Source organism: Camelina sativa, chromosome 8 (assembly GCF_000633955.1).
Source record: "Camelina sativa cultivar DH55 chromosome 8, Cs, whole genome shotgun sequence".
NCBI lineage: Eukaryota > Viridiplantae > Streptophyta > Magnoliopsida > Brassicales > Brassicaceae > Camelina > Camelina sativa.
Window position 1 is genome coordinate 9,694,162 of NC_025692.1, and position 27,718 is coordinate 9,721,879.

At 36.4% G+C, this 27,718-nt stretch overlaps 6 protein-coding genes, 1 long non-coding RNA gene and 1 pseudogene across 8 annotated transcripts in view; 2 read left to right on the forward strand and 6 right to left on the reverse strand.

The window, feature by feature from the left end:
* Window positions 1-3,891, reverse strand: part of LOC109125856 (protein RRC1-like) — an 8,182-nt gene extending 4,291 nt beyond the window's left edge. The window contains exons 1-9 of one of the 2 annotated variants that reach the window (XM_019228399.1): window positions 3,727-3,891; window positions 3,002-3,114; window positions 2,746-2,817; window positions 2,107-2,328; window positions 1,956-2,014; window positions 1,763-1,847; window positions 1,520-1,657; window positions 953-1,177; window positions 129-868 (exon numbers count right to left, since the gene is read on the reverse strand). In XM_019228399.1, coding sequence (XP_019083944.1) covers window positions 129-868; window positions 953-1,177; window positions 1,520-1,657; window positions 1,763-1,847; window positions 1,956-2,014; window positions 2,107-2,328; window positions 2,746-2,817; window positions 3,002-3,114; window positions 3,727-3,829 — 1,757 coding nt within the window. In that variant the 5' untranslated portion in view covers window positions 3,830-3,891. Of the gene's footprint in view, window positions 1-128; window positions 869-952; window positions 1,178-1,519; window positions 1,658-1,762; window positions 1,848-1,955; window positions 2,015-2,106; window positions 2,329-2,745; window positions 2,818-2,911; window positions 2,931-3,001; window positions 3,115-3,726 lie in introns of those variants that run through there. The other variant, XM_019228400.1, reaches the window with a different exon arrangement.
* LOC104706824 (protein RRC1-like) lies at window positions 3,893-8,384 on the reverse strand. The gene is made up of 14 exons (XM_019228704.1): window positions 8,070-8,384; window positions 7,834-7,966; window positions 7,597-7,642; window positions 7,305-7,365; window positions 7,066-7,200; window positions 6,833-6,949; window positions 6,571-6,736; window positions 5,846-5,958; window positions 5,590-5,661; window positions 4,951-5,172; window positions 4,800-4,858; window positions 4,607-4,691; window positions 4,364-4,501; window positions 3,893-4,021 (listed from the first exon to the last, which is right to left on the reverse strand). The coding sequence occupies exons 1-14, from the start codon at window positions 8,142-8,144 to the stop codon at window positions 3,893-3,895; spliced, it is 1,551 nt and encodes a 516-aa protein (XP_019084249.1). The 5' UTR covers window positions 8,145-8,384.
* On the reverse strand, window positions 12,399-14,983 carry LOC104706825 (cilia- and flagella-associated protein 58-like). The gene has a single exon (XM_010423053.1). It carries the CDS (start codon window positions 14,942-14,944, stop codon window positions 12,740-12,742), a length of 2,205 nt encoding a protein of 734 aa, XP_010421355.1. The 5' UTR covers window positions 14,945-14,983; the 3' UTR covers window positions 12,399-12,739.
* LOC104706826 (nuclear nucleic acid-binding protein C1D-like) lies at window positions 15,088-18,325 on the forward strand. Its single transcript, XM_010423054.1, has 6 exons — window positions 15,088-15,477; window positions 15,587-15,642; window positions 15,745-15,799; window positions 17,018-17,098; window positions 17,193-17,451; window positions 17,970-18,325. The coding sequence occupies exons 1-5, from the start codon at window positions 15,246-15,248 to the stop codon at window positions 17,429-17,431; spliced, it is 663 nt and encodes a 220-aa protein (XP_010421356.1). The 5' UTR covers window positions 15,088-15,245; the 3' UTR covers window positions 17,432-17,451; window positions 17,970-18,325.
* On the reverse strand, window positions 19,541-20,805 carry LOC104706827. Its single transcript, XR_754496.2, has 2 exons — window positions 20,709-20,805; window positions 19,541-19,860 (listed from the first exon to the last, which is right to left on the reverse strand). It is a non-coding gene; the product is annotated as an uncharacterized LOC104706827 (long non-coding RNA).
* LOC104709366 lies at window positions 21,662-23,412 on the forward strand (annotated as a pseudogene).
* On the reverse strand, window positions 24,235-25,031 carry LOC104706828 (early nodulin-like protein 3). Its single transcript, XM_010423055.2, has 2 exons — window positions 24,810-25,031; window positions 24,235-24,718 (listed from the first exon to the last, which is right to left on the reverse strand). Exons 1-2 carry the CDS (start codon window positions 24,985-24,987, stop codon window positions 24,345-24,347), a joined length of 552 nt encoding a protein of 183 aa, XP_010421357.1. The 5' UTR covers window positions 24,988-25,031; the 3' UTR covers window positions 24,235-24,344.
* LOC109124524 (transmembrane 9 superfamily member 9-like) overlaps window positions 25,340-27,718 on the reverse strand; it is a 3,623-nt gene continuing 1,244 nt past the window's right edge. Inside the window, exons 3-7 of the mRNA XM_010423056.2 lie at window positions 27,514-27,623; window positions 27,308-27,425; window positions 27,111-27,223; window positions 26,878-27,028; window positions 25,340-26,766 (exon numbers count right to left, since the gene is read on the reverse strand). Coding sequence (XP_010421358.1) covers window positions 25,609-26,766; window positions 26,878-27,028; window positions 27,111-27,223; window positions 27,308-27,425; window positions 27,514-27,623 — 1,650 coding nt within the window. The 3' untranslated portion in view covers window positions 25,340-25,608. The remainder of the gene's footprint in view (window positions 26,767-26,877; window positions 27,029-27,110; window positions 27,224-27,307; window positions 27,426-27,513; window positions 27,624-27,718) is intronic.

Below are 27,718 nucleotides of genomic sequence, written 5' to 3' on the forward strand. Positions count from 1 at the left end.
TCTTTGTTATTTTTGATGCTCAAGCACCAAGATGAAGCAATAATGCAATTGGTGTTTTTTTTATCCATATTGTGCCAGGTTAATTTACTTTCCTTATATCTTTCCAAAAGCAGATTCATTGATCATACCTTTGTTCCTCATCCATTCCATTGTCAGGTTGGGCGCGGACACAATCATTACCCTTGAGATCCTCGTCATCAGCCTTGAAAGTTATCCCACCAGTATTGTCACTTCCTGAAGAGGAGCTCTTTTTTTGTTCATCATCAGCTTCGTCATCGTCTCTCGCCCATTTTGAAGCTGGATATATTAGGTCATTCTTCTCTTTTGCCACAAAGGCTTTCAGCTCAGGCTGTGGGATTGGTATTGTCGTGGGAAGATTCATAGGCTCTTTCATTTCAACTTCTGCGTAGCTGTTCTTAATATGCTCCCGCTCACTCTTAATTTCTTCCCAAGTTGAATGGTCTTGCGGATGATGCTTTGAAATTTCATCCACTGCTTCATAGCCACGTTGTTTCTCTGTGTCTTCAAGGCTTAGTAGCCGGGCAACCATCATTACTCTACCTCCTACAAGAGACAGTCCGTTGTGCCGGCAACGTCTCTCAAGCTCAGAGATCGGTAAATTCATCAGCTCTTGCCTTGCAGCTCCTTTGCCTATTGCCAGCGCAGCATCTGGATTGATCTTACCAATATCACTCTTGTTGTCAACGGAACTTTTGTTCTCTATTTCAGGTGCATCACCGCAGATAGAATGAAATAAGGTAACACCAGATACTCCTGATCGGAGAAATGTGGAACGTAGTCCATATATGTATGCGTCTGAAAAGAGAAACCAATCTGCCCATACTTGCAGCACTTTGAGAACCCGTTCCTGCAAAAGTTCAGAATGAGTTTAGAACAGTATATTACAAGGGACGGAAAACCATCAAAGATCAATTTTTCTTTCTGACAGTACTTTTAGAGCCTCAGCGGTAATTCTTCCAGTTATGCTTCGATACAGATCATTGAAGCTTTCCATTATGTCGGGTAGAGTTGCTTCGAATTTGGTTCGGTACGCAGATGCATTTTTAACACGTGCACTGCTATTATGAAGAATATCAGACACAAGCATGAGTCTAGCAACTTTAGTTGGAATTGAGGTCTCTTTTAGGGTCAGGGACTCCGTCAAAACTTCAACAACCTGTGGAATAAGTACACATATATAAGCAGGAAAACGCATTTGAATATCTATTTTAAAACGAGTAATTCATTTCAGTATTCTTTGTGGTATCTAGAAAAAAAAAAATCTGAAGATACAATCAACTGGAAAAACATCTGATTTTGGTCTAATAACAAGTTATTTTTCTAAATATGTTATATGTGTAAAATGCATTTTGAAACTACTGCATACAAATGAACCAATCTTCAGAAATTTTTATAATAAATCAGGATTAAATTATATGTTAAAGCTTTTGACCGATATGTATGAATTGTAGGATCTTCCGTAAAATCAAATGTACCGAATATGACTAACATATAATACCTCTCCAGCTGCATCTGCATTATCTAAAGCGAAACCCATAGCTTCTTTAATCTGACTCCTTTCTAAAGTAAGGTTACGCAACATGTCCTCGAACTCATCCCTCTGGGGATCGGTCAGAGTCCTCTCAACTTCCGCACGCTGTAAAATTTACCAGAGTGAGGTATCCCGCACAACCAAAAAACAACTTGGCGAGCAAAAAAAAAAGAAATAAATAAAACAGAAGTGAGACTGCAAGAAGATTACCCTGCTTCTTCCCGCTGCATATGTGCTGGCAGACTCTTTTTCGTGCTCCTGGGTCCTAGTTACAGGCAGAGGTGGCGGTATCCATCTGCAATAAGAGTAAATAGACAGTGTTAATACACCAGATGTCATATGCAAAGGTGAACCAACCCAACCGAACACCCGGATCAGTTTTAACGTCGGCAAGTTACAATACCTTCCACTACCAGTTATCATGATATACGGCTCTGTTCTCCACCTTTGAAGTGTATCACCCTAAACAACGCAAAAATATTCATCAGCTTAGGAAAATGTAAAGCTTAAGGAGAATCTAAGATATACCTAATTATATAACAATCAAAATGTACCTGAGCAAAGGAATAGAGTCTCCAGACGTAGTAAGTATGCTCCTTCGAGCCAAGCTCGAACAAAAACTTAAACATTGGATTCCCACGGCCCCTCTCCATGATAGCTTGTTCAAAAGCACATTCACCATCCAGAACATAGAGAGCCATTGTATCAATGACATGTCTGAGGTGCTCGTCCTCAGGAGTAACAACAGTGATATCCGGAACATTAGGGGTAAGAACCTGTTCAACGAAAGAGAGGTTCATTTGGAATATGATTACTAAAGATAGGTAGCGGATAAGAGTGTCGTCAAGACGTCAACTACATGTGCCACATCAGCAAGTTAGTCGAATCAGGATCATTTACAAACAAGAGAGAAGCCTTAAGTATTGAGAAGTTTCTGAGTATTTGGGCACTGGTTTGGGGCCATTGGGGGGGTTCTGGGAAAGTAGAGGATGCTCTAGAAATAGAATTGATCTCAAGTTTGGTTTTTAGTTCTGCTTCCGTCAAACATTACTTCAAGAAGTAATAACAATCAATCCTGGAACTTAACAGTACCATTTCTGAACTAAAAAAAGTAATTCAACGCCTTCCTAGAATATCAATAACATATAAAGAACCAATTCAAGCCATGTGTAAGTGTAACCAAGTTTACATACCAGCTCAGAGTTTTGATTTGGAACAGAAGTTATTGGTGGACCCGTTTGACCAGAAAAAACCAAGTTGCAGCCCTGCCAAAGAATATAGATGATATTTTATAGTTACACTAAACAGATATAAAACTGGCAGTCAATATACTTTGTGCAAAAAATGGCAAGGAAATACCATTAAATTTAGAGATCAGGCCCAAGCTTAGGTTAGTGAATAGATTTAGAAAAATGTATCTAGAAGAGCAGCACAAGATGCATTACAAACCTCCTTACTCCGAATAACCATATGTCCAGGTGGTGGGGCGGGTAATGCTTGTGATGGTAGAGATACTGCTTTACCCCATCCAATTTTAAGTTCATACTCGTACACTATTATCCCTGTAAAATTGAAAATTTCCTTCATAACTTTCTTTAGCTTTGTCACATGCAATCAGGATGTATAGTAAGTACAAAACCAGTGGAACATAGATAGACTAGTCAATAGTGCCAGAAGGGTCACTAGTTTCTAACATTGATCAACCACCGAGTATATGTATCAATCAAAAAAGAAAAGAAAAGAAATGGTGCCAACACTAAGCAGTAATGATGAAGAAAGAAGAGACGGAAGAAACTGCATCAATGAATAAACAAAAGAAAAGGTTCCAAAGTAAGGCAGTACTAGTGACTAAAACTAAATGCTAATGCATGCCTTGTATTGAATATTGGTCACATATTTCTTTGACACTGACACAGGCTTTACACATACAAAACCAATCAAATTTTATTGAAGTGAAGTACTCAAACTAATATGCTTTTACAAAGTATAGAGCCTAAAGCCGTTTCTTGTACAATTATCCATTTTAAGTGAAGTACTCGAACTAATATGCTTTTACAAAGTATAGAGCCTAAAGCCATTTCTTGTTCAATGATTTTATATCATATATCACACATTACCTAGCAAATGATTCTAGCCCAGTACAATAGAACTTAGAGGAAAAGAGGCTAGCTAACCTTGCATTTCATCTTTTGCAGCTTGTCCATCAGCCCTATTCATGAAGGAAACAAAGCCACAGTTTCTCTGTCGCCTCTTCTCCTCATCTGTTCTTGGCCACATAATCTTGACACTAGCTATGGGCCCAAATCTTCCAAAAGTGCGCAGAAGGAAATTCTCATCAACCTACGTGAGCATATAGATTATACNTGCACTGCTATTATGAAGAATATCAGACACAAGCATGAGTCTAGCAACTTTAGTTGGAATTGAGGTCTCTTTTAGGGTCAGGGACTCCGTCAAAACTTCAACAACCTGTGGAATAAGTACACATATATAAGCAGGAAAACGCATTTGAATATCTATTTTAAAACGAGTAATTCATTTCAGTATTCTTTGTGGTATCTAGAAAAAAAAACATCTGAAGATACAATCAACTGGAAAAACATCTGATTTTGGTCTAATAACAAGTTATTTTTCTAAATATGTTATATGTGTAAAATGCATTTTGAAACTACTGCATACAAATGAACCAATCTTCAGAAATTTTTATAATAAATCAGGATTAAATTATATGTTAAAGCTTTTGACCGATATGTATGAATTGTAGGATCTTCCGTAAAATCAAATGTACCGAATATGACTAACATATAATACCTCTCCAGCTGCATCTGCATTATCTAAAGCGAAACCCATAGCTTCTTTAATCTGACTCCTTTCTAAAGTAAGGTTACGCAACATGTCCTCGAACTCATCCCTCTGGGGATCGGTCAGAGTCCTCTCAACTTCCGCACGCTGTAAAATTTACCAGAGTGAGGTATCCCGCACAACCAAAAAACAACTTGGCGAGCAAAAAAAAAAGAAATAAATAAAACAGAAGTGAGACTGCAAGAAGATTACCCTGCTTCTTCCCGCTGCATATGTGCTGGCAGACTCTTTTTCGAGCTCCTGGGTCCTAGTTACAGGCAGAGGTGGCGGTATCCATCTGCAATAAGAGTAAATAGACAGTGTTAATACACCAGATGTCATATGCAAAGGTGAACCAACCCAACCGAACACCCGGATCAGTTTTAACGTCGGCAAGTTACAATACCTTCCACTACCAGTTATCATGATATACGGCTCTGTTCTCCACCTTTGAAGTGTATCACCCTAAACAACGCAAAAATATTCATCAGCTTAGGAAAATGTAAAGCTTAAGGAGAATCTAAGATATACCTAATTATATAACAATCAAAATGTACCTGAGCAAAGGAATAGAGTCTCCAGACGTAGTAAGTATGCTCCTTCGAGCCAAGCTCGAACAAAAACTTAAACATTGGATTCCCACGGCCCCTCTCCATGATAGCTTGTTCAAAAGCACATTCACCATCCAGAACATAGAGAGCCATTGTATCAATGACATGTCTGAGGTGCTCGTCCTCAGGAGTAACAACAGTGATATCCGGAACATTAGGGGTAAGAACCTGTTCAACGAAAGAGAGGTTCATTTGGAATATGATTACTAAAGATAGGTAGCGGATAAGAGTGTCGTCAAGACGTCAACTACATGTGCCACATCAGCAAGTTAGTCGAATCAGGATCATTTACAAACAAGAGAGAAGCCTTAAGTATTGAGAAGTTTCTGAGTATTTGGGCACTGGTTTGGGGCCATTGGGGGGGTTCTGGGAAAGTAGAGGATGCTCTAGAAATAGAATTGATCTCAAGTTTGGTTTTTAGTTCTGCTTCCGTCAAACATTACTTCAAGAAGTAATAACAATCAATCCTGGAACTTAACAGTACCATTTCTGAACTAAAAAAAGTAATTCAACGCCTTCCTAGAATATCAATAACATATAAAGAACCAATTCAAGCCATGTGTAAGTGTAACCAAGTTTACATACCAGCTCAGAGTTTTGATTTGGAACAGAAGTTATTGGTGGACCCGTTTGACCAGAAAAAACCAAGTTGCAGCCCTGCCAAAGAATATAGATGATATTTTATAGTTACACTAAACAGATATAAAACTGGCAGTCAATATACTTTGTGCAAAAAATGGCAAGGAAATACCATTAAATTTAGAGATCAGGCCCAAGCTTAGGTTAGTGAATAGATTTAGAAAAATGTATCTAGAAGAGCAGCACAAGATGCATTACAAACCTCCTTACTCCGAATAACCATATGTCCAGGTGGTGGGGCGGGTAATGCTTGTGATGGTAGAGATACTGCTTTACCCCATCCAATTTTAAGTTCATACTCGTACACTATTATCCCTGTAAAATTGAAAATTTCCTTCATAACTTTCTTTAGCTTTGTCACATGCAATCAGGATGTATAGTAAGTACAAAACCAGTGGAACATAGATAGACTAGTCAATAGTGCCAGAAGGGTCACTAGTTTCTAACATTGATCAACCACCGAGTATATGTATCAATCAAAAAAGAAAAGAAAAGAAATGGTGCCAACACTAAGCAGTAATGATGAAGAAAGAAGAGACGGAAGAAACTGCATCAATGAATAAACAAAAGAAAAGGTTCCAAAGTAAGGCAGTACTAGTGACTAAAACTAAATGCTAATGCATGCCTTGTATTGAATATTGGTCACATATTTCTTTGACACTGACACAGGCTTTACACATACAAAACCAATCAAATTTTATTGAAGTGAAGTACTCAAACTAATATGCTTTTACAAAGTATAGAGCCTAAAGCCGTTTCTTGTACAATTATCCATTTTAAGTGAAGTACTCGAACTAATATGCTTTTACAAAGTATAGAGCCTAAAGCCATTTCTTGTTCAATGATTTTATATCATATATCACACATTACCTAGCAAATGATTCTAGCCCAGTACAATAGAACTTAGAGGAAAAGAGGCTAGCTAACCTTGCATTTCATCTTTTGCAGCTTGTCCATCAGCCCTATTCATGAAGGAAACAAAGCCACAGTTTCTCTGTCGCCTCTTCTCCTCATCTGTTCTTGGCCACATAATCTTGACACTAGCTATGGGCCCAAATCTTCCAAAAGTGCGCAGAAGGAAATTCTCATCAACCTACGTGAGCATATAGATTATACCTCATGAATATTAAGAAATTGTTGGCAAGAGAAACAACACATGAATCCAAGTAAGAAAAGAAAACAAAAATACCTTTGGGGAAAGATTCCCAACATAGAGATTCGTAGTTTGTGGGTCACCATCGTCAAACGATCCTAGCCTTCCACTGGGATCAAAATCATCAGGTAGCTCATCAAAGCGGCTAGATGGCTGAAGACAGAATAAATTTAGTACAGAAAGCAGGGGATACCGCTCTAAAAACAGTGCCAGAGTTAATCTGAGAGTAGACCACCGATGAAGAGAGTGCAAGAGTATGATGAACTAACCGAGTTATCGCCCTGACGGTCACGATCCTGGTTTCTTCTTTCTCTCATTTCTTGTTCGCGTTTCAACTCCTCCATGAAATGATCTATATTTCGAGTCTTTCCCTTTTCTCTTTCCTTAGGCCTCTCCTCTTCCCTCTAAAAAGATGAAATAAATGAACTTACAACTTAACCCCATTGCTGCTTCAAACAAACAACCCAATCAAAAAGAGATTTACAGTGACAAAAGCGATGCTACTAACCTTCTTCTCCGGTTCTTTACCCTTAGATGCCAGTGGTGGTGGAAGGAAAGAGGGAACATACCTGCATAGATCACGTGAAAGATAATCTTCTATACACACATGGATTTCAACTCATCAAGCAATAACCAAAGAACATCATTCCTAAGACCCAAAAACTTTTTACCAATAAAGCATGAAGACCTCAGCTAGTTACAAATACAGGACTAATGGAACTCTACTCAACCATGTAACAAGCATACCAGAAGTGTATACTCATCAACAAAATCACAAAAACGAAAGCAATCAGTTTTACCTACTCCCCTTCTTTGAAATGGAACCCCCATCTTTGGACTTTTCACCTGCCATCCGCGAACGCATAGAAAAAAAAAGGTCCATACTCTTATTAATGTGTTTCCCAATATAATCAAAGGCATCGCTCTAACCATTTTGACACCCATAAACAAAACAAAAAAGGGTACACACAAAGAGAGGCAAGGGTAACAACAAGAAGACATAAATAAAAGCCGTAGCATCTTCTTCAAAGACTAACCTTCAGAATCAACCTTAGGCTTCTCTCCTGGATTAATCGTCCCACCTCGAACAAAAGTCTTAGTAGTGGCACTATCCCCTTGAAACGATTCCACGAATTCTTGATACAAACGAGCTGTTTCGTCCTCAGCTTTCTAACGATTAAGATCGAAAAAAAAAAACATCGATTAAATCAAATCTTTCCATGAACAAATTCGATTGAAATTTCAACTCATGAAACAAGGAAGAGATACAAACCTTCTTCCGAGCTTCTTCTTCTTCTCTGTGTTTCTGGAATGGCGTCTTCTTTCGGTTAATCGAGAATGAACTCATTTTTTCAGCATCCAACTTCTCTTGGGGAAGCTTGTAGCCGCGCGCTGGCTAAAACCCCCGTTGACGAGACTGGGAAGCCTAATATAGAGGATTGAGAAAGATCAAAGTAGAAAGATACGATAACTAGGGATTATGATTCGGATTTGGAACTAGGGTTTGGAGGAATCGACAAGGGTGACGATGGATTGATCAAAGAAGCTTAGGGCTTGAAGAGAGAAGAAACACACAGGACGAGCTAAAAAAAAACGATTGAATAAATTAAAAAATAATAGATAAATCATAATATTATTACTTCTCTCTTTTTTTTAACACGAAAATAAAATCATAATATTCATTATTCAATCAAATTTATTCAGTCGTCTCTTGTGGAATTTCAAAATTTAATTATTGCTTATGCTTCAAAAAGAAAAACATTGATACTACAGAAAATTTTTCTTACACAAAAAGAATCTTTTAAATTATTTTCTCATTCTCATTGCATTTGTATCTGCAATTTGATGGTTTAATCTTTTTGTTTTTTCTTTTTTTCTTTTTGTTAATTTATTGATGGTTAAACCTTTATACGGTAGATTACAAATTTTTATTGATTCGTTTATTTAAGAATTCATATGAGATTCAAACAATTTCATTAGTTTTGAAATAACATGGTGTACCACATATTTAAATTATTTTATTTTTCGCTTTCAAGTCCATTTGAAATTCAACAAGTTTAAATTGTGAACCTTGATAGAAAAAAATTTATAGAATTTTTATTTAAAGCACATGAAAAACAACATTTTTATAAATATAAACTATAATGAACCGTGAAGTGACCTTAGTGCATTGGCAGGAGGTAAGTCCATTTGTAGAAGGCACCATCACACCAGGGATCGAGTCCCGTTTCATACGAATATAGAAATTTGGCTAATGGGCCGGTCAGTTGTGGCCCAATGGTTGACAAAAAAAAAACTAGGACTCGGTTTTGATTAGTTCCATCTTATATTTGTAGTGTTTGTGTGATATGATTAACTTTTATTGTGATCTTTTTTATCGTGATTAATTTTAATATTGTGGAAACTTTTTTGATTGTTATTAGGTTCAGCTTTTGTCTTAATTAATTACAATAATATTGGTTTGTTATCAGTCTTTTTGTTGGTTTACATCATGTTTGTGTGAATATGATTAATTTTTACTGTGACCGTTTTCGGTATTAATCACTTGGTGCAAGGATAAGGTGATACCAAGCTCAATACACCCACTCTTGCAACCTCTTTGTTTGATGAAGTTCAATCCAAATTCTCAGACTTTTTCTTCCATTCGAGTACTTTTATATTGATTTCTACCTATATAAAGCACCACCACCACATCATCTAGTGCTCTTCTCGGCATAATATCCATGATCTCTTGGATGGAAAGTTCTTCATCATTAGATCATAAGTCTAGCTTTCTATGCAACGCGTCCAGTTGTCTCGTAGGTCTAATAGTCCAGCAAGCATCCTAAATCTGTTTCAATACGGATCAAATTAAGTTTGGTTTACCCTTCTCTCTATGTTGTTTTACTTGTCTATGTGTATAATACGCAAGATTGGGACCTGAAATCAATAGAACCAGTAATCAAAATATGGTTCTAAAAAAACCCAATTATTATTGATGAAGTTCAGTCCAATTTTTCCGACTTTTTTTCTTCCATTCGCGTACTTGTATATCGATTTCTGCCTATATATGAAACAGAGAAAATATATATATATATATATTTATCAAAAATAACAACATATAATATGTGGAAAATAACAAGTTTTAATTATTACTACTAGATATTCACCCGCGGTACACCGTGAGACTATTTTTTAATAAAAATAAAATGTTATTTGTTTTGTAGATTAACTATACATATAACTAATATTTAATTTTTATTTTTTAAAAATGTACAACCATATATATTAGTTAGTGTAGAAAGTATTTTGTTTGAGGTTTATTGTTTTATATTATAGAAACTATAACATACAATTAAATAAGTAGTGATTTATAGAAGGGAAATATTGTGTGTGTTTATAGAATTAATTTCTATTGTTTTGTAAAATTAGAAACTTAATATTAATTAAATTAATCATAAACTTAATACTTAATGTTAAAGGCAGTGGTTCCTATTGTTTTGAAAAATTTTATTAGGATGGAAAATCTTGTTTTCCAAAATCGAAATTTAGTATTAATTAATTAAATGAAAAACAAATTAATAATTAATGTCAATGGCATGCTTGTAAATAGATTCCAACTTCATGATTTATTTGCTAAATGTCTCCAAAAATGTATATATAGATTTAGTTTACTCTTTTTAAGGAGAGAAATAGGAAATTAGAGAGCTAGAGAGTGATTTGGAGTATGTCTCTTATATTCACTTTTACATATTAGAATTAGAGTTTGTTAGCTAATTCGTGATTTCATATATTTAGAATATTTGATTATTTTGGTCTATGCTAAGTTTATCAACATCACTTGCCTAATTAGTTTTTAAAATTCACCTCAAAATTTGTACAAGTTTTCAGACACCATATATTAAATATTAGTTTGCGATTGGTTTTCTCATACATTTGTCTTTTTTTTTTAAGCCAAAATATATGACATTGCTCAAACAAGAAGAGCTCTGAATCCAGACAATAAAAACCGAAACTACTCAAGTCAAATAACGAAGTGATGGGTGAGAGAAAAATACGGTGCGAACCAAGTCGTGCATAACAAAACATGAGACCCTGCTAATATCCAACAGAATAGAATTGCATCACCCCTCCTAAAGTGTTTAGCTGCTTATACCCAACAGAATTGCATCACACTCTCCTAAAATATTTAGTCAACCACCCTCCTAAAGTATACATTTGTCTATTTTATCAATGTCATTTTGTTTTTTTCTGATACAGTTGAAACGATAAATATATTTTAAAAATTTGTGGTTTTTTTGTGTGTCAATGGCTACATTATCACTAAGAATAAAAAGTCATTGAAGATAAAAATGTCAAATATAATCTCTTTAATTTAGTTATTTTATAAAAAGAATAAATGCATTTCTCAATTTCAAAAAATGAAAAATACCTTTTTTCTATGTCACTTTTCAAAATACCATTTTTTTCTTTCAAAAATACATTTTTATGGTGTACATTTTCAAAAATACTCATTTCTTATGTACCAAATGACTAAATTCTAAACCCTAAACACCAAATACTATACCCTACCCCTTAAAACTATACCGTAAATGTAAAGTAAAGAACCCAAACCTAAAAAAAATTGTAAAATTTAATTTAACATATTGTAATTGTATAAAAGACGGTAAAAATGAAAATAACAAAAAATGGGTATTTGAAAAATGATATCTCAAAAGGGACATTCCTAACAAATTCTCAAAAATGAATAACAAATCAAATTGGAAAAATGAGATTTTATATCTAAATTAAGCATTAGTTTTTAATAATATATTTTTAAACTACAACAATATATTTTAGTTATTTCATTTTTTTCTTTTACCTTGTAGTTTAAAAATATATTGTTAAAAATAACTAAAAAGGTAAAAGAAAAAAAAATGAAAACTAGGAACTTTTACTTAATATGCATCATGATTTGAATATTCAATTTCATACATTATTATCTGTTTATTTGAAATTCATAATTATATAAATAAAATAATTATCTAAAGTATTTGAAGTATTTTACTTCATATAAAATGGATTTTTTTATTTAAATAAAAACTAAATTTCAATCACCTAAAATCATATGATATAAGAGAAATTAATAGAAATACGCTTTTGTAAATACCTTTTTTCAAAAATATCCTTTTTGGCCATTTTCTTTTTTGCTCTTTTTTACACAATTATAATATATTAAATTAATTTTTTGAATTTTATTATAAGTTTGAATTTTCTATTTTACATTTAGATATAATTTTAAAAAGGTAAGATTTAATATTTAAAAATTAAGTTTTAGAATTCAGTCATTTTGTACATAAAATAATATATTATTGAAAATGGACAACACAATAAGAAATTATTGCAAAATGGTATAGAAAAAGAGTTTCTTTTTTGCAAATTCTCTTGCCAAATCAACTTTCTTTTTTTTTGGTTCGTCAGCAGCTGATGTTTAAGTAGTGATCACTAATCATTGTAGTGATTTCGTAAGCTACAAATGCTAAATTAGTATCAATGTAAATCACTGCATCCAAGAACTGGAGAGGTTTGATAAGACTTCTTATAGTACCCATTACCCAATTTGACAGAGACATTTCGATGGAGAGGTTATAATAAGACTTCTTATAGTACCCAATTCTCAAAATCTTATACTACAAAGACGTTGACGACAACGTACCCAAATGAACAAAACAAAGAAATTACATTCCAACATATTTCTTTATGGTGGTTCGAAAACCTTCTCCTATATCCCCAACATTTTAAATTGAATAAGCTTGCACTCTTTTCTTTGAACAACCAATCAATCAAAGGTGGATCCCGAAAACAAAAAACAAAAACAGACATGTAGACTGCGTTATGAAGCGTAAGGGCGTTGTTGATAAATCTATAAAAACCATTGATGATTCCTTTAGTTACTATGATTGAACCTGGAAGCAGCTTCAGAGTTTAAGATGGAACAGATTCCGCTAGTTCTTGTAATTTTTTCAGACCAACGGTGGCTATGAGTTCCATCGAGACAAAAACTTCATAAGATTTTGCCTCTTCTTCTCCTTCTTCCTCTTTGAGACCGCATGTTAGTTTAAGTTTCTCTGCCTCAGATTCTGCTTCTTGCGCTTCCTCAAGTAGAAGATTAGCTTCTTCGAGGTCGCTCAGTTCCAGAGCAGCTGAACTCTCTGCTTTTGCAGTTCCACTGTCAATCCGCAACCTCTGGAATCTACTGATAGCCAGTTCTTTTTCTTTTGACAGAATCAACACCTCTATCTCTTGTAGCCTCTTGATGGTTTCTTCAATCTCATGTTCTGCTTTTTCGAGCTCAGCGTTAGCTTTTCCTGTTTCCATCTGTATCTTATCCTTTTCTAGATTTAAGGACTTGGCTTCTGCGGCTATTCTCCCAGCTTCTTTGAAATTTCTTGTTGATGCAGCCACTTTCTTCTCTGCTTCAAGCTCCGGCATCCTTTTCTCTATGAACATAATTTTATCCGAGAAAGATGTAATATTCTGTTGGATGATCGACTTTTTAGAAGATCGCTCCTTTAGTAACTCTCGGGTACTAGAAACCTCCTCTTGTAACATCTGGACTTCCTCAGAAAGCTTCTCTTCGATATTTACAAGCTTACCTCTCTCTTCTCTAGTTTTAGACACATATAACATCAGACCTTTACGCAATTTAATAACTTCCTCATATTCACAGGCTTCATCTGCTGAAACACGGACAAGATCACGGAGTTTAGCTCCTCTCTCCTTCTCAGCTGCCACAAACTCGTCAACCTCTCTCTTTTTCATTGACAAATCTTCAGTTTCTTTTTCAATCTGGGTGAGTCCCGCTTGCACATTGTTTAACATACTATCCAAACTTGTTTGCAATTCCTTGTAGCCACTCACCACATTATTAATTCTTTCCTCAACTGCCTCTATTTGCAAATTGTTCTCATCAATCTCCTTCTCCTTTGCCTTCACCAGAGCAAGCAGCTCCTCAAGTTCATCAGACAATTGTTCTTTCTTCTTACGCAGCATCTCCTTCTCTTTTATATCTTGTTCAACGGATCCCTCAAGAGTACCATTCAACGACAACCGAACATTATCAACCACAACAGATTCTATACCCAATTCGAATTTTCTAACCTCAACATCTTCAGAACATGAATGCCATTTCTCCATTTCATCTGAACAAAAAGCTTCTGCTGTATCCAGAATCGATCCAGCATCATTCTCAGCATCAGTGCAAAACGTGCGAAGCAGAGAGGCAGACTCTTCCTCAGCTTCAATCTGAGAAACAAGAACCTTCTCCATTCTCGACTCAATAGCATCACAATCAGATTCCGCTTGGCGTAGCAATGCCAACAGAGCTAGCCTATCTCTTTCCTTAGCCGCGAGGCTTTCGCTAATCCTCTCAGCCGCATCGAAATCCTCTGTCTCGATCGCTTCCTCAAGCTGCTTCTCGAGCTCCTCGTGCTTAGTAGAAGCTAATCTGAGATTCTCAGATGCTTGCCTTCTCTTCTTAATCGCGCTCTTGCGTGCAGAAGTAACCGAAGCAGCCAAGTCACGAGCACGGTTCAGCTTCGTTTTGATCTGAGCCTTGACTAATTCTAACCTTGAGCTACCATTACTAACAACAACAGCAACATCAGCGGGAGGAGTAGAAGAGTCCAAAGATTGGTTACCGGAATCAAACACTTGCGCGACGGAATCCGATACTTGACTGACGGAATCCGATACTTGACTAACGGAATCGGATTGTTGACTGACGGAATCATCTTCGTCTTCGTCGAGATTGTTGATCTCGTGCCTTCCGTATCCTATTCTTAATCCACCCGCTCTTTTCTTCCTCCGTGACACCTGACGTCCATCACTCTTCGCCGGAGATGGATGAGTCGTAGTAATAACTGACTCGATCGGCTCAGGCTGGTGTTGAACCGGAGTTACAATCGTTAAGTCTGAAAACAGATTCTCGTCCAAAGCCTCCGTCACATCTGGCTGAGGAGCCGTCGCCTCCGCCTCCGCCGCCTTGGTCTCGTTATCTTCAGATTGAGTCGGCGGTGTTATTGAAGATGAGCTTAACTTCTTATCGCAGTTATCGTCGAGCTGAGACGCCGGCGTAAAAAGTTCCATCCCTTCGAAGAGAGAATCCATATCATCGTCGCCACCATCCATCGCCGATCTGATCACCGCCGGATCTGATCTACTTTTTGTCTTCAATGGAGTCATTCATAAAACTAAATTCTTACTGGGCCTTAAATGTAATTAGGCCTTTTAAGGGCCCATATTTGATTATAATGCTGACGGTCACTCTTCCCGACTACGTTAGCGCCTTTTCATCTTCGACACTTATCGGCGAGACTCAGAGAAACTAATCGGAAACCTAATTCTTAAACCTCTGAGTAACTCACAACGAGTTTGTTTCTTCATTCAATCAGTTTTTTTCCAAATTTTTAATTTCTCGGTTCGATTGAAGATGGAAGGAGGTGGTGGAAGTAGCGGCGGTGGTGCGGCGGCGGGAGCTGCAGTGGTTCCGGTATCAGCGATTGAAGCTGTGACCCAAACACTTGCGCACCTCAAGGAACTGAAACCGCAGCTTGAGCAGATGCTTACTTTAGCTGAGCCAGAGGTTCTTGCTGCAATGAAGCCGTTGCAACGAGCTAAGACTATGTACTTGCTAGCTGATGCAACCACTACTCTTTACGAACGTAACTCTCTTTCTTCTTCTTCTTCTTGTGAATCTGGTTGATGGCGGTATTGGTTTCCATTGAAGTTTGTTTTATTTGTTTGTGGTTTTTTTCTTTTTTTGTATTGCAGTGAGGTTGAGGTGTACTGGAGTTGATCCTGATGATCATCGTGTGAAATCTGAAATTGTATGTGTAATTCTGTGTGTTGTGTAGACTCTATATGCTTTGCAAATGCAATTAAAAAGGTATCCTTTTGCTGTTTTGTTGATGGTGGAATTGGTTGTGTAGGAGCGGATAAACGTGTACCGAGAGAAGTTTCAGAAGTGTTTGGATCAAAGTAAAGGTAAAGATTATTTTTCTGGTGCCTGAGATGATTTATAGAGAGAGATCAAAACTTGTTAGTTCTGACAAGTATTTTGGTTTATAGTCCCTGAATGTTGGGTTGAGAACACAAGTATTTGGGTATTAAACTTTTGTTTCTGTGGTTAGTAAAACCATTTGTTTCAATTTGAATTGGTGATTGTATTGCCTTGTGTTGGAGAAAGTTATATGACTTTCTCTTTATATTGGAGAAATGCTGCATCCTGTGTCGTTAGGGATAATATCTCAGCAACCTTTAAAAAAATTATGCTCAGTTTAGAATTGTTCTGATAGGTGCTAGCCATTTCATATGCGGTAAAGAAAATCCTGTGTGGGTACCTGTTGAATAATACATTCTCTCTCAAGAGTATTTGTGTTTCTGATCCTTTTTTTTTTGTTGGGATTATGAATCTCTGCCTTCGTTTGTTTTCTTTTATTTCAATCTATGCTTAGTATTGCATGTACCCATCTTAAATGCAGGGGGTTAGTAGTTCAACTTTGTTTACTGAAGTGGTGATTCTAGTGGAAGGCTTATCATAATGTCTCGCGCCTAGTGCATTGTGCTGTATTTATCTTTTCGTAACCTTACTATTGCATCATCCACCTATTACCTTGAATTTAAGGGAGATTCAAGAGCTAGTTTCTCTGTTTTCGCTTTTCCGTTGAAGACCTTTTTAATTAAATGGAGTTATATTTCACTTTGTTTTTGTCAGGATTTACTTCCATTTATAAAACTTTTTTGATTTGAATTCACTAGAGGCTAATTGTTGACTTTAATGTTTCACAAACATGTCAATCTTTTTGTTGTATAACTTTTTGTTCCTGTCTGCTATCTGAAATTGGGGGATATTGGTCTCTTCTCTTTGTTTATCGAACGACCTTGTATGTCTCCGTACAAGGTGTTTACTAGATTGGTCACGCTTGTGCGCTGTTTTTTTTTTAAATGCCTTGTGGGACTTTCATACAAGAATCGTTTTGTCGGTCTGCTATCGGATACTAATGGGCTGAGTAGTTCTACTTAGTTACTCAAAAGAATTTACCTATGCGCATCGTTTCATTTTAATTTGTTTGGTTGATGTTAGGTTCATCTGATTAGGAAATTTTGTATTCATTTTGATTTTGTTAGGGACTGAATTGCTACCTCTTATTCAATGTCTTATCCACTAAATGATCTCTTATCTGTTTCTTGTTTATATTGTAGAACCATTGCGCCCGACTACTGTCTTAAACCGTCAGGCAGCAACCCGTTTCATCGAGCACTCTCTACCTGATCTTACTTCGAGTAAGTTTAAGTGCAGTTTTTGTCTCCAGCTTTCTCTTTACTTTTATATTCATGATTTTGTGTGACCCTTACACTCATTACTAAATGAATCTAGCCCAAAAGCAAAACATTAGAGACCTCAGTAAAGGAGAGAAATCAAGGATCAGGTATTCGGAATCAACTGCAAGAAAGAGGAAATACCAATCAAATGAGAAACAATCTGTTCAGTCAGCCGCGAAGGACTTTCTTGAAAAAGCAGCTCGTGAGATTATCGGTAACAATGAAAATGGTTTGAAGGGCCCTTTAATGGCTGCAGCTGATGGTTCAGATGATGTTGAAGTTGGTACAGCCTGACTTACTACCAATATATCATGGTAATGTTTTTTTTCTGATTATCTTTGACACCTGAGAGCAAATCACTAGAATTTTCAACTAGGTGGTCGTTCAGGAAAAAACAGATACCTTTCTCCTAATACACTCTTATATACATTTATCGACAGCTATCCCATAGTAAAGACTTTTTGTGTCCATTTCTTTTGAAAAATTTAGTCTCTTTATAAGGTTTTTTTCCCTTATGGATTTATTTGCTTCTCCTGATGGTTTGATTCTAGTATCTTTGACACTTTTCTTTGAAGTCATAAAGGATGGGTCAGTGAGGAAAGTGATAGTTATTTTTTATGATTCCCTCGGCTACAGAATAGTATCAATGTCTTCAATTTTTGTGGTGTCATTGCATCCCGTTGCTTATTTGCTGATTCGAGGTTTGAGGTTTTCAGCATCATTTACTTCTGTCATGCTGGAATAATGTGTCAGTTCTTTCTCTTCGTAATATTGCATCCGTTACTTGGCAAATTCTCAGTCCCTTTGACACTCTCTTCTTCATTGTTTGCAGCTGCTGCTACATAATTTTCTGGATAGTAGTTGTGGCATTTTTGTCAGCATCGCCATTGCAGAGAAGTTGGTTTTTGCAACAAATCTTTGATAGGGTTTTTATAAGGTTTAGCAACTGTTTTCTGAAAGCTCTTAAAAGTTGGCGAAATTTATTTTCGAAAAATACATTAATGTCTAAAATGCAAAAGAATCCAAGTGGGTTTGCTAAAACATTAATGTGTACGTGTCCTTGAGAACTAAGTGAGAGTTTGTCAAGGCGCGATAAAGTTAAGACCTTGTGAGAGTTCAAGGCGTGGTAATGTCAAGACCTTGTGTGTGTATCAAGGTATGAGTATGATTAATAGTCTTGATGATTGATCCATTTCGGTAACGGTTGGCGGTAGTGGTACCCACCAAGGTTTGTCTAGTCGTAGTTAGATTTGGTTAATCATGCTTGGCGGGATCACGTCGGTAGAAACAAGTGAAGATCACCATCGCGTGTATGAGACCATAACCTTGGGAATTGATGGTTTGTCGCGTGCCTGTTGTATCTTTTGCGGAACTTGGAATGTTTGCTGAGGCGTATCTATTGCAAAATTTGTGGGGACCGGAAGCGTTCGCCAAGGTATTGCTCTTAGACAGGATGGTATATAAGGATCATGAGTGATCGGATCAGAACTGATCCAAAAGTGTTAGTGAGGATGAAGAAGGGATCCGAAAACCAGTATGGATCAAGTAAGCCCTTTGTAAAGTTTGTAAAACACCTTGCCAATCAAGCCCTTAATATACATAATCTATATAAAATACACACGTATATACGTGGTGACTGAAACCAATATTCACAAACCGTATAAAAAGGAAATCATTAGCGATTCAAATTTATGTTGGAGTAGGTAAGATCTGAAAGTTTTTGAAAGGTTCAGGAGTATTTTTGGTTAAGTGTTTGAGCATTTCGAAATGGTGAAAAGTTGAGTTTTTTAGAGTATAGTAAAAGAAGCGACCAAGTTAGTTTCATGAGTTTATGTTCGCCCATGAAGTGGCCAGAAGTGTTGCATTGTTGGTGAACGTGGTTTGGCCAATAAGTGGTCGAAAGTGTTGCATGTTTAATGAGAGTATGTAGAACAGAAAGTGGTTGCGATTGGCCAGAAAAATTGTCGAGAAAAATCTAGACCGATTCTAGGAAAGGGCAGATCAAGTCAATAAATTTTTGGATCAAGTCCAATATGGAATAAGGTACAAAATTAAAGGTCGAGACATTGAATGGCTTCGATCGAGAAAAGTTATATAAAATTGAGTAAGCTATGTGATCAAGACTATGGAATCATTATTCGAGTATGGGCGATGATGATGTTCGGATGGGTGAGTCTGTTTGAACTGTTGCCAAAGCAGTTATCGAGCTGGTACGTCCGAGGCTTGAATTGGTTCTACAAGTGTAGGGGTGTCAAGTTGGGTAAACCAACCCATAACCATAGAGATTTAGTATATAATGGATAATGAGTCAACTCAACTCATTAAGCAAATGGTTTGGATCAACCCACAACTCATTTAGCTTAATGGATTAATGGGTTAAATGAGTTGATCCATTTTATATCATAATCAGAAATTTAGACCTTGTGTAATTTTATAGAGTCATCAAAGATTGTGTAATTTTATACATAAACTATTTATGATAAACATGAAATATGTCTCCAATTATTCAAATTTTGAAAATCAGAAATTTTAAACAATAATAATCCAGAAAACCCAATGTGTCTTTAGGATTCTTCTAATCTCCCAATCCATTTCATCATTTTAAACCACCAGCTTCCTTAATACTTCTTCTAAGCTGTCTTCCTTAATCTTCTTAATACAAAAGGAACCAAGCTTCACTTCACCTGCTGCTACTTTCAAGCTGTGATAATTTCAGCTAAGCTCTGCCTTGACGACACAAACAGCAAAGTTCCAATAATTACAAATTCAGTCTTTAGAGAATACACACAATTCAGACTGATACCAATACTCAGAATCACACAATTACTCATCAAAACCCATTACTCAAAAGTCTTAACTGAACAACATCTTAAGTCATAACTGATTTGTAAACACCTAACCGAAACAAACCCAGTTCACATAATCTCATCAGACACCAAATTGATCTAATGAAATCGATCAAACCCAAACATCTTAAGATCCAGACTCATCATAACCCTTAATCACCATCTGACAAACAAAAACAGAGAATCTAATCAAACACTTTGAAGAAAAGGAAGATTATCATCTCACTGAGAAGCTACGTTTCATTACAATGTCAGACTGAGAATTACTTGAAACAAAAAGGGAGATAACTAAGAGATCATAGGCCGAAGGAAGGAGAAGTAGTTGAAATAATAACACGAAGAAGTAAGTTATCATAGGGACCCTTACGCCAACTACGATGGAGTAAGTTATCACTCAAAGCTGCAGCCAAAACCCAAAAACCGATACAAATCTTACAAAATAATAATGATAACAAACGAAACAAATCAAAAAAAAGTCTGAAGCATGAGAACGGAATCAATCAAATCACAGCTAGAACAACAACACCAAGCTAAAAACTCCGACAAATACACAAAAACTCCGACAACTACTAAACCCATAAGCCATCAATCACGAACGAATACAACTTTGATCGACAAACAGATTTCGCACTATTGGCAATCACGAATCACGAATCAATAAATCAACATAAGCCATAAATCACAATCAGGAACAATAATTTTATAATCTAACAATCACTTCATACCCATGTATCCGAAGTCTGAGTCGATCGAAGAAGAAGAAGAAGAAGAAGTGGGAGAGAGAGCGAAATCTACTTAGAGAGAGCCTGAAGAAGAAGAAGAAATATCTTCGTAAGAAATCGATGGGTTTTGTTCAGAAAGAAAAATCGGTTTAATTTGGTATTCAAAATTAATTAAATGGTTTGGTTTTGGTCAACTCATAAACTCATTTTAATCCAATCCATTTCAACCCAATCCACTAAACTCATAAACCAATTTGACTCATTAACCCATTAATATTCAAATTATCAACTCAATAAGTTTTTAGATTGGTTTGGTTTGAGTTAATCCATTAATTTGGACCTATTTTGACATCCCTGTACAAGTGTAACGGGAGTGCGATAGCCGTACCTAGGTGGTACTGAGGAGCTATCGGGTCATCGAGGAGCGGATAGCGACAGTGGATGCTGGTACCAAGAGAGCTACCGAGAGAGCGACTCGTGGCGGTACTAGTATGATCGTTGAATGGTTAATGTGAATGTTCGAGAATTGTTTATTCTCAATGGTTGAGGCGTATAAGAGCTGATCGAAGATGGTTGACAAGTGCTCGGTGAATACCTAAGAAGTAAGAAGGGAGAAGTTTTTATGCGGCTGGACGAAATAAAGTATTCCAGCCCGTCTGTTTTTGTTACTTGGTCACTTTGGGAATAGTTGGATGTGTGACTAAATAACAAGAAGGGGTGGTGATTGGTGAATGATACATGGATAAAGTGTTCGTGATACGAGAAGAGGTGTCATGTGGCTGGATCGGGTGGACTGTGATGCGGTTGAATGATACGTGATTTAGAGTAGCCTAAACTGAAATTTGGATGATACTTGGTCGAACATGTGAAGGTTGGATGATACGTGATTTAGAGTTTGCGAACATGTGAAGAGACTTAAAAGGTTGTCGAACTATTCAGCATCGTGAAGAAGTACAATGTTTCAAGGTACCACCACGGTGGCGCCACCGACTATGTCTATTGTGTTTCCCTGTTTTTGGAGTCGACCACTTGTCCTACCTCTTTAGACGGCAAAGACATTCAAGTCTCTAGCATGTCTTAAACTGAAAGAAGGCGAAGGGTACAGAAATATATGTCTAATTTCATTTCATAAAAGATCTACTATTTACTACTTTTCTGGTTATTAAAACCTAGATGAAGTCTCAAGATTTGTAGATAGTCTATATAATATATAACTAGATTAAGACCCGTGCTCACGGGTTGAAATTCATTTTATTTATAGTATAATTTTAGAATAAAATATAATTTATATGATTATTTTTTAAAAAAAATTTTGGATAAAACATTATGCAATAAAATCATACGCTAAATATAATTACTTGAAAAAAATATATATTTTGTAAGTTTTATATTGTTAATTTTGTAATTTTATGTATGAGAAATGATTATGTTTGTTGTTTGTTTTTATTTTAATTTTTGAACATGTTTGGTGAAAGTTTTTTAATATGACATTTGCTTAGGTAAGATTTTATTTTCAGTTGAACAATAAGATCTCGAAAATCACGATTAAGTGTGATAAATTGCCAAGATTTTATTCCTTTTTACGCCTAAGAATATATATTTTATGCCTTAACAATATATATTTTGTAACAATACATGAAATACTAAAGATTTTATTTAGTAAATTATATAAATTATTAAAATATTTTCTTTAAGAAGATTGTTTCGGATATTCTTAAGTGTATTCATATAGACCATGGATTGACCAATTAATCTATAACGTTTTTTTTTGTAACCAAACTATATTTAATGTATAATCTATTTTGTAACCAACTTATAAAAATTATATATTCTACAGAAAAAGTTGTGTACTTCCGTTTTATTATATAGGGATGGCCAAGGTGGGAGTAGTAATCAATATTTCTGATTCATAATCTTATATGGAAGTTTCCATATGGCAGAATGTTCCGGCCCCATGAGATTGAACTGAAAGTTCGGGATTATGAATTAGATCAATTCGGTGTTGTGAACAATTCTGTTTATGCAAACTACTGCATGCCAACATGGTTAGTTTATTTTACGCTAATGTCGAGATAGTTGCTACAGTTAAGCACTTAAGCTATCTCCCATTCTTACCATCCCATGCTTACTAACTACGTACTGTTTGCTAAACTTGTTTTTGTACTAAGGCCAACACAAGTTTTATGGAGAGTATTGTTATCAACTGTGATAAAGTATCCCGTTCTGGCGAAGCTTTGGCAATTTCCGAGTTGACTATAAAGTTTCTTGCACCTTTACGTGTAATTTTGAACTTGTTTTTCCTATAATGTTTGTCACATTTTATAAGATCAATGTTTTGTATGTTAATTTATTCTATTTCGCTGAGCAGAGTGGATGCAAATTTGTGGTGAAAACGAGGATATCGAGGACATCAGTGGCACGCATTTACTTTGAACAATTCATCTATAAACTTCAAAATCAAGAGGTTATTTTGGTGCTTTCATCAAAGCCTTTTTGTGTTTGTTTTTTACTTATATGTTCTGATTCATTTTGTAAATCATTAACGATGCAGCCTATTTTGGAAGCAAAAGCAATTGTTGTGTGGCTTTGACAACAAGTACTGTCCGGTTCCTATCCCATCTTACGTGCGCTCTAATTCGGTCACTTTCAACACCAACACGTTGTCGTTCAATCCTGCATTATAGGGCTTGATTACATATTGCAATAGTTGCTCAGGCATGGTAACTATTTCGATTTGATAAATAAAATCTTATAAATGGTTCACTTCTCTCATTAATCCAAAATATGATACATTGTGTGTTTATATAGAATACCAATGAAATTATAACTCAATACATCAAATACGTAGTCTGTCAATCTCGCCTAAAATATGATTACACAACTACTTCATATAATGTTTTTTACATGCAAACTAGCTACCACTCAAACCCCCATCTTATTTACATCAATTTGCAAATCTTTCAACTACTTAAAATGTATTTATACACTCAATCATATATTACTGTTGAAGACCACCACCAGAAAAATGTCTCTAAGTATAAACACATCAAGCCAACTATATAGCTTCAGAGAGAAAATATATAATTAAGTAACTAATTTTTTTTTTTTAATATATATACTACAATTATAGTTGACAAAAAAAAAGAAAAAAATAAGTAAAATATCACATAAAAAGAATATACTGATCTCAAATAATCCTAATTGAAAAAAGAAACTCAAATAAATAAACCAAGCTTTACACTAACAGTAATTCCATTTCATTTTAGATTAGTTGCTATATTAAAAAAAGAAGCAATTATAATCTTTTTAGTTTTAGGATTTTTAGTTTATTGTATACTTATTTTTTTTATTTATATATTTTCTATACCATTTCAAATATAACAAATGCAAATTCTTTTACTTTTAGATTTTTAACTTATGATTACTTTTAGTTTTAGGATCTTCTTACATAAACCCCAATGATATATGACTTGATACCAGTTAGTGTTGTAGTGTATGCTGTTGTACATTGCATTGTGTTACAGTACTGTTAGCAACTGTTTTCTGAAAGCTCATAAAGTTGGCGAAATTTATATTCGGAAAATACAGTAATGTCTAAAATGCAAAAGAATTCAACAAATCTCGTGAATATGAACAAAATCAGAGCAAAACAATCCCTAATCCAACAAATCCCAAAATCCCAACTCGGCTGGCCAAAGAAGAAGCAGAACCAGTGACAGGAGCAACAGCAGGAGCACCCAATAAAGCTGGAGAAGGTGCAGGAGAAGGAGCAGAACCAGTGAAGAAACCACCAGTGTGGCCACCACGGGAGGACATGACGACAATGTGAAGCTTCTCACCTTCGACGCAGTTGCTTTTGGAACCGCTGATGAAGTAAAAAGGACCAGATCTCTCTAGCTTCACCTTAGTGTCTCCGTTGCTGTAATTAGCTGCTGGGTTTGTGGTGTTGCAGTTAATGTATGCGTCTTTTGTCACTTGCAGAACAGAGTCCTTTTCCCCATTGTACTTCCACACTGTTTCACATACAAACAGTTTAGAAATTTTCAAGAGTTAGGAGGAAAGGGTTGATATTGGATTTGAATTTGGGGAAAAAGAAAAACTTACCAAGAGAATCACCAACGTGAAAACGTAAGCTCTCAGCCCATTTGTTAAGGGACTCAGAAGGCGAAGAAGGGATTTTCCAAGCGCTGGTTTTGCCTCCGACCAGAATCTCTTTGGAACAGGCGAGATTAGTCAACAAGAAGAAAATGGAGAAGATTAGAAAAAGACTTCTGTGAGCCATTAGGGTTTTAAGTTAGTGTGTGAGCTAGAGAGATAATTTGGGCTCTGTTGTGAATGATTGGGTCAGTATATATAGAGGAAGAAACTAGCCGTTGGAAGTGTAATGGTGTCTGCTCTGCTAATCCCACTGTTGCTCCCAACGCTTACTTTTGAAACGGTCAAGTCCCCGTACCAAGGCATTATTTACATATAAAACCAATTATTTTTAACAACGGTTGGAGACAGAATTTTAAATACGAGTGCAATGAGGGACCAGTAATACTATCGTTTTGTTTCTTGGTGTCTTGCGATTACACTAACAAGATAGTCTTTAAGCATTTAGATATAAAATGCTAAGTTTTTAAAAGAGAGTATAAATAGAATTGAAAGAATCACATATTGTCAATCAAGAAAGATAATCCGAAGTGTCATTTGGGAAAAATCAAACAGAATACACTCTAAAGAAAAAGGTTTACATATAAAAAACCATTTCTTTTGTTACTGTAACCAAAACCAGAGCGAAACAAGAAGACCCCTACTGAGCAAAAACAAAGCCTTTTTAGCACTTGTGAAAATCATTAAGCTATATTACCTTCTTTCTTTCTTTCTTTCTTTCTTTCTTCTCTTGAATGTGTTTTCTGAATCAGTCGATCTTAACCGAGGAATAGATGAGCCTTGTGAACCAGAGACAAGCGTAGAAACCGATTGTTCCGGTCAGGACAAAAAACGCATAAGAGGCGATGAGCATGTATCCGAAGTACAGCATTGCCGAGACGAGCTTAGTGATCTGGAGCTTTGTGAAGAAATAGAAGGCTGCGTAGAGGAAGAGATAGACCGCAGAAGAACCTGAGGTGAGGTAAGACCTCCACCACCAGAGATAGTCTTCACTGCAAAGCTGGAAGTAGCAGAGAACAATGGTTATTTCTGCGCAGGTGACCATAAGGATCACAAAGACGAGGAATAGGAAACCGAAGATGTAGTAGAACTGGTTGAGCCAGATGGATGTGAGGATGAAGAAGAGCTCGATGAAGACCGCACCGAATGGTAAGATTCCTCCGATAAGGATTGAGAAAACTGGGTTCATGTACCAAGCTTGTTCTGGGATTTGACGTGGGATTTTGTTGGTTTTCACGGGGTCATCGAGCGGTGGCTTCTTGAATCCGATGTAAGCTCCAACAAAGACAAGAGGGACTGAGATTCCAAACCAGAGGAAGATAAGAGCAAACATCGTCCCAAAGGGAACAGCTCCGGATGATTTTTGTCCCCAGATAAGAGCGTTTAGGACAAAGAAGATGGCTGAGACGACTGCAGGGAACAAGAAGGCTGTTCTGAAGGCAATTCTCTTCCATTCTGTTCCTTTGAACATTTTGTAGAGACGTGAAGAGGCGTAACCGGCAAAGAGGCCCATGAAGACCCAGAGGAGGAGCATGGCTGTCATAAGACCTCCCCGGTTGGAAGGTGATAAAAATCCGAGCATGGCAAAGATCATAGTGACAAGTACCATACCTAAACACTGGACACCTGTGCCAACATATACACAGAGAAGATCTGAATTGGATGGAGGTCTGAACACATCACCATGGACGAGTTTCCACCCAGTCTCTTCTTGAGCTTCTTCTTGTGTCTCAAGCTCGTTGTACCGTGAAATGTCACGGTAAAGGGTCCTCAGCATAATCATCGCTACCATACCAGAAAGGAAGAGGACGATCATCAGAGAGTTGACAATAGAGAACCAGTGAATTTGATTGTCGCTCATCAGAAGATAAGCATCCCATCTAGACGCCCACTTCACTTCACTTTCCTGAAGAGGCAGCAGGGTGAGAAGAGGAACACAATCATCGTATCTCACTAAGACAAAACAGTGAGAAAAGGAACACAATAGTTATAAACTGATAGTCGAAGAGGAACTTGCCTGAAAATCAACATCATATGTGAAGATAATTTCCTTCTTGTTTTCGACTTCTTGAGGTGTAGCTGAGCTAACAACCAGGCGTTTAGTGTGAGGATCACAGGTAGTCAAACGGGTCTTCTCACTCCATTGTCCCTCGTATTCATGCTTGACACTGCAAATGAAGGGAAGGAATATTAGAACTGAAAAAAAAGAGAACACCCCGAGAGTCTATTTTTGTTCAACAAGAACTGCACCTGAATGGTTTGACCTCAAATCCCACAATCCTTGCAGCATCGGTTTGCACATCTCTGTGATACCGGACAGTGAAAGCCAAGTGATTGTGCATAAAGTACTTTTGCTCTTTGCTCTGTGTAAATCCAAAGGAAGGACTGCTTAGAAAATCGTTGCTTTCACACTCAACGCAAATAATGAATAATCTAAACTTACTTACCCCCTCATACTGCCCTTTAAGACCGATATGATAGCCTAGCTGATACACAACAGAGGGAGAACCCTGACCAGGATCAATTCTTTCAATTGGAACCACTAGAGGAAGGTTATCAAGGATCCTAACACACACATATACACAAACACAGCATGAGAAACGTAACAGAGGAAGCGTACATGAATGTAGTTCTCATAATTCAAAAGTCTTACATGTTGACCCGATACTCATCATCAATCTTCTCTTTGAATGCCTTGGCAGACTTGGCATCAAGCGTGACACGGCCGAGAACATTACACATTTGTGCTTCACGCATTTTAAACTACATACATTATTCCAGTTCCGCAATAGTTAGTTAGGGGTTGGTAAGACAATAAATAATATCAACTTTTCGATAAAAAAAAAAAAAAAAAAAAA

Excerpts from the sequence above, each read along its gene's own strand:
- LOC104706828 (XM_010423055.2), bottom strand. The coding sequence starts at position 24,987 with ATGGCTCACAGAAGTCTTTTTCTAATCTTCTCCATTTTCTTCTTGTTG. Across the intron at positions 24,719-24,809 it reads TCACGTTGGTGATTCTCTTG|TGTGGAAGTACAATGGGGAA; the intron begins GTAAGTTTTTCT and ends TATGTGAAACAG.
- LOC104706825 (XM_010423053.1), bottom strand. The coding sequence starts at position 14,944 with ATGGATGGTGGCGACGATGATATGGATTCTCTCTTCGAAGGGATGGAA.
- LOC104706826 (XM_010423054.1), top strand. The coding sequence starts at position 15,246 with ATGGAAGGAGGTGGTGGAAGTAGCGGCGGTGGTGCGGCGGCGGGAGCT. Across the intron at positions 15,643-15,744 it reads ATCGTGTGAAATCTGAAATT|GAGCGGATAAACGTGTACCG; the intron begins GTATGTGTAATT and ends TTGGTTGTGTAG. Across the intron at positions 17,099-17,192 it reads TCTACCTGATCTTACTTCGA|CCCAAAAGCAAAACATTAGA; the intron begins GTAAGTTTAAGT and ends AAATGAATCTAG.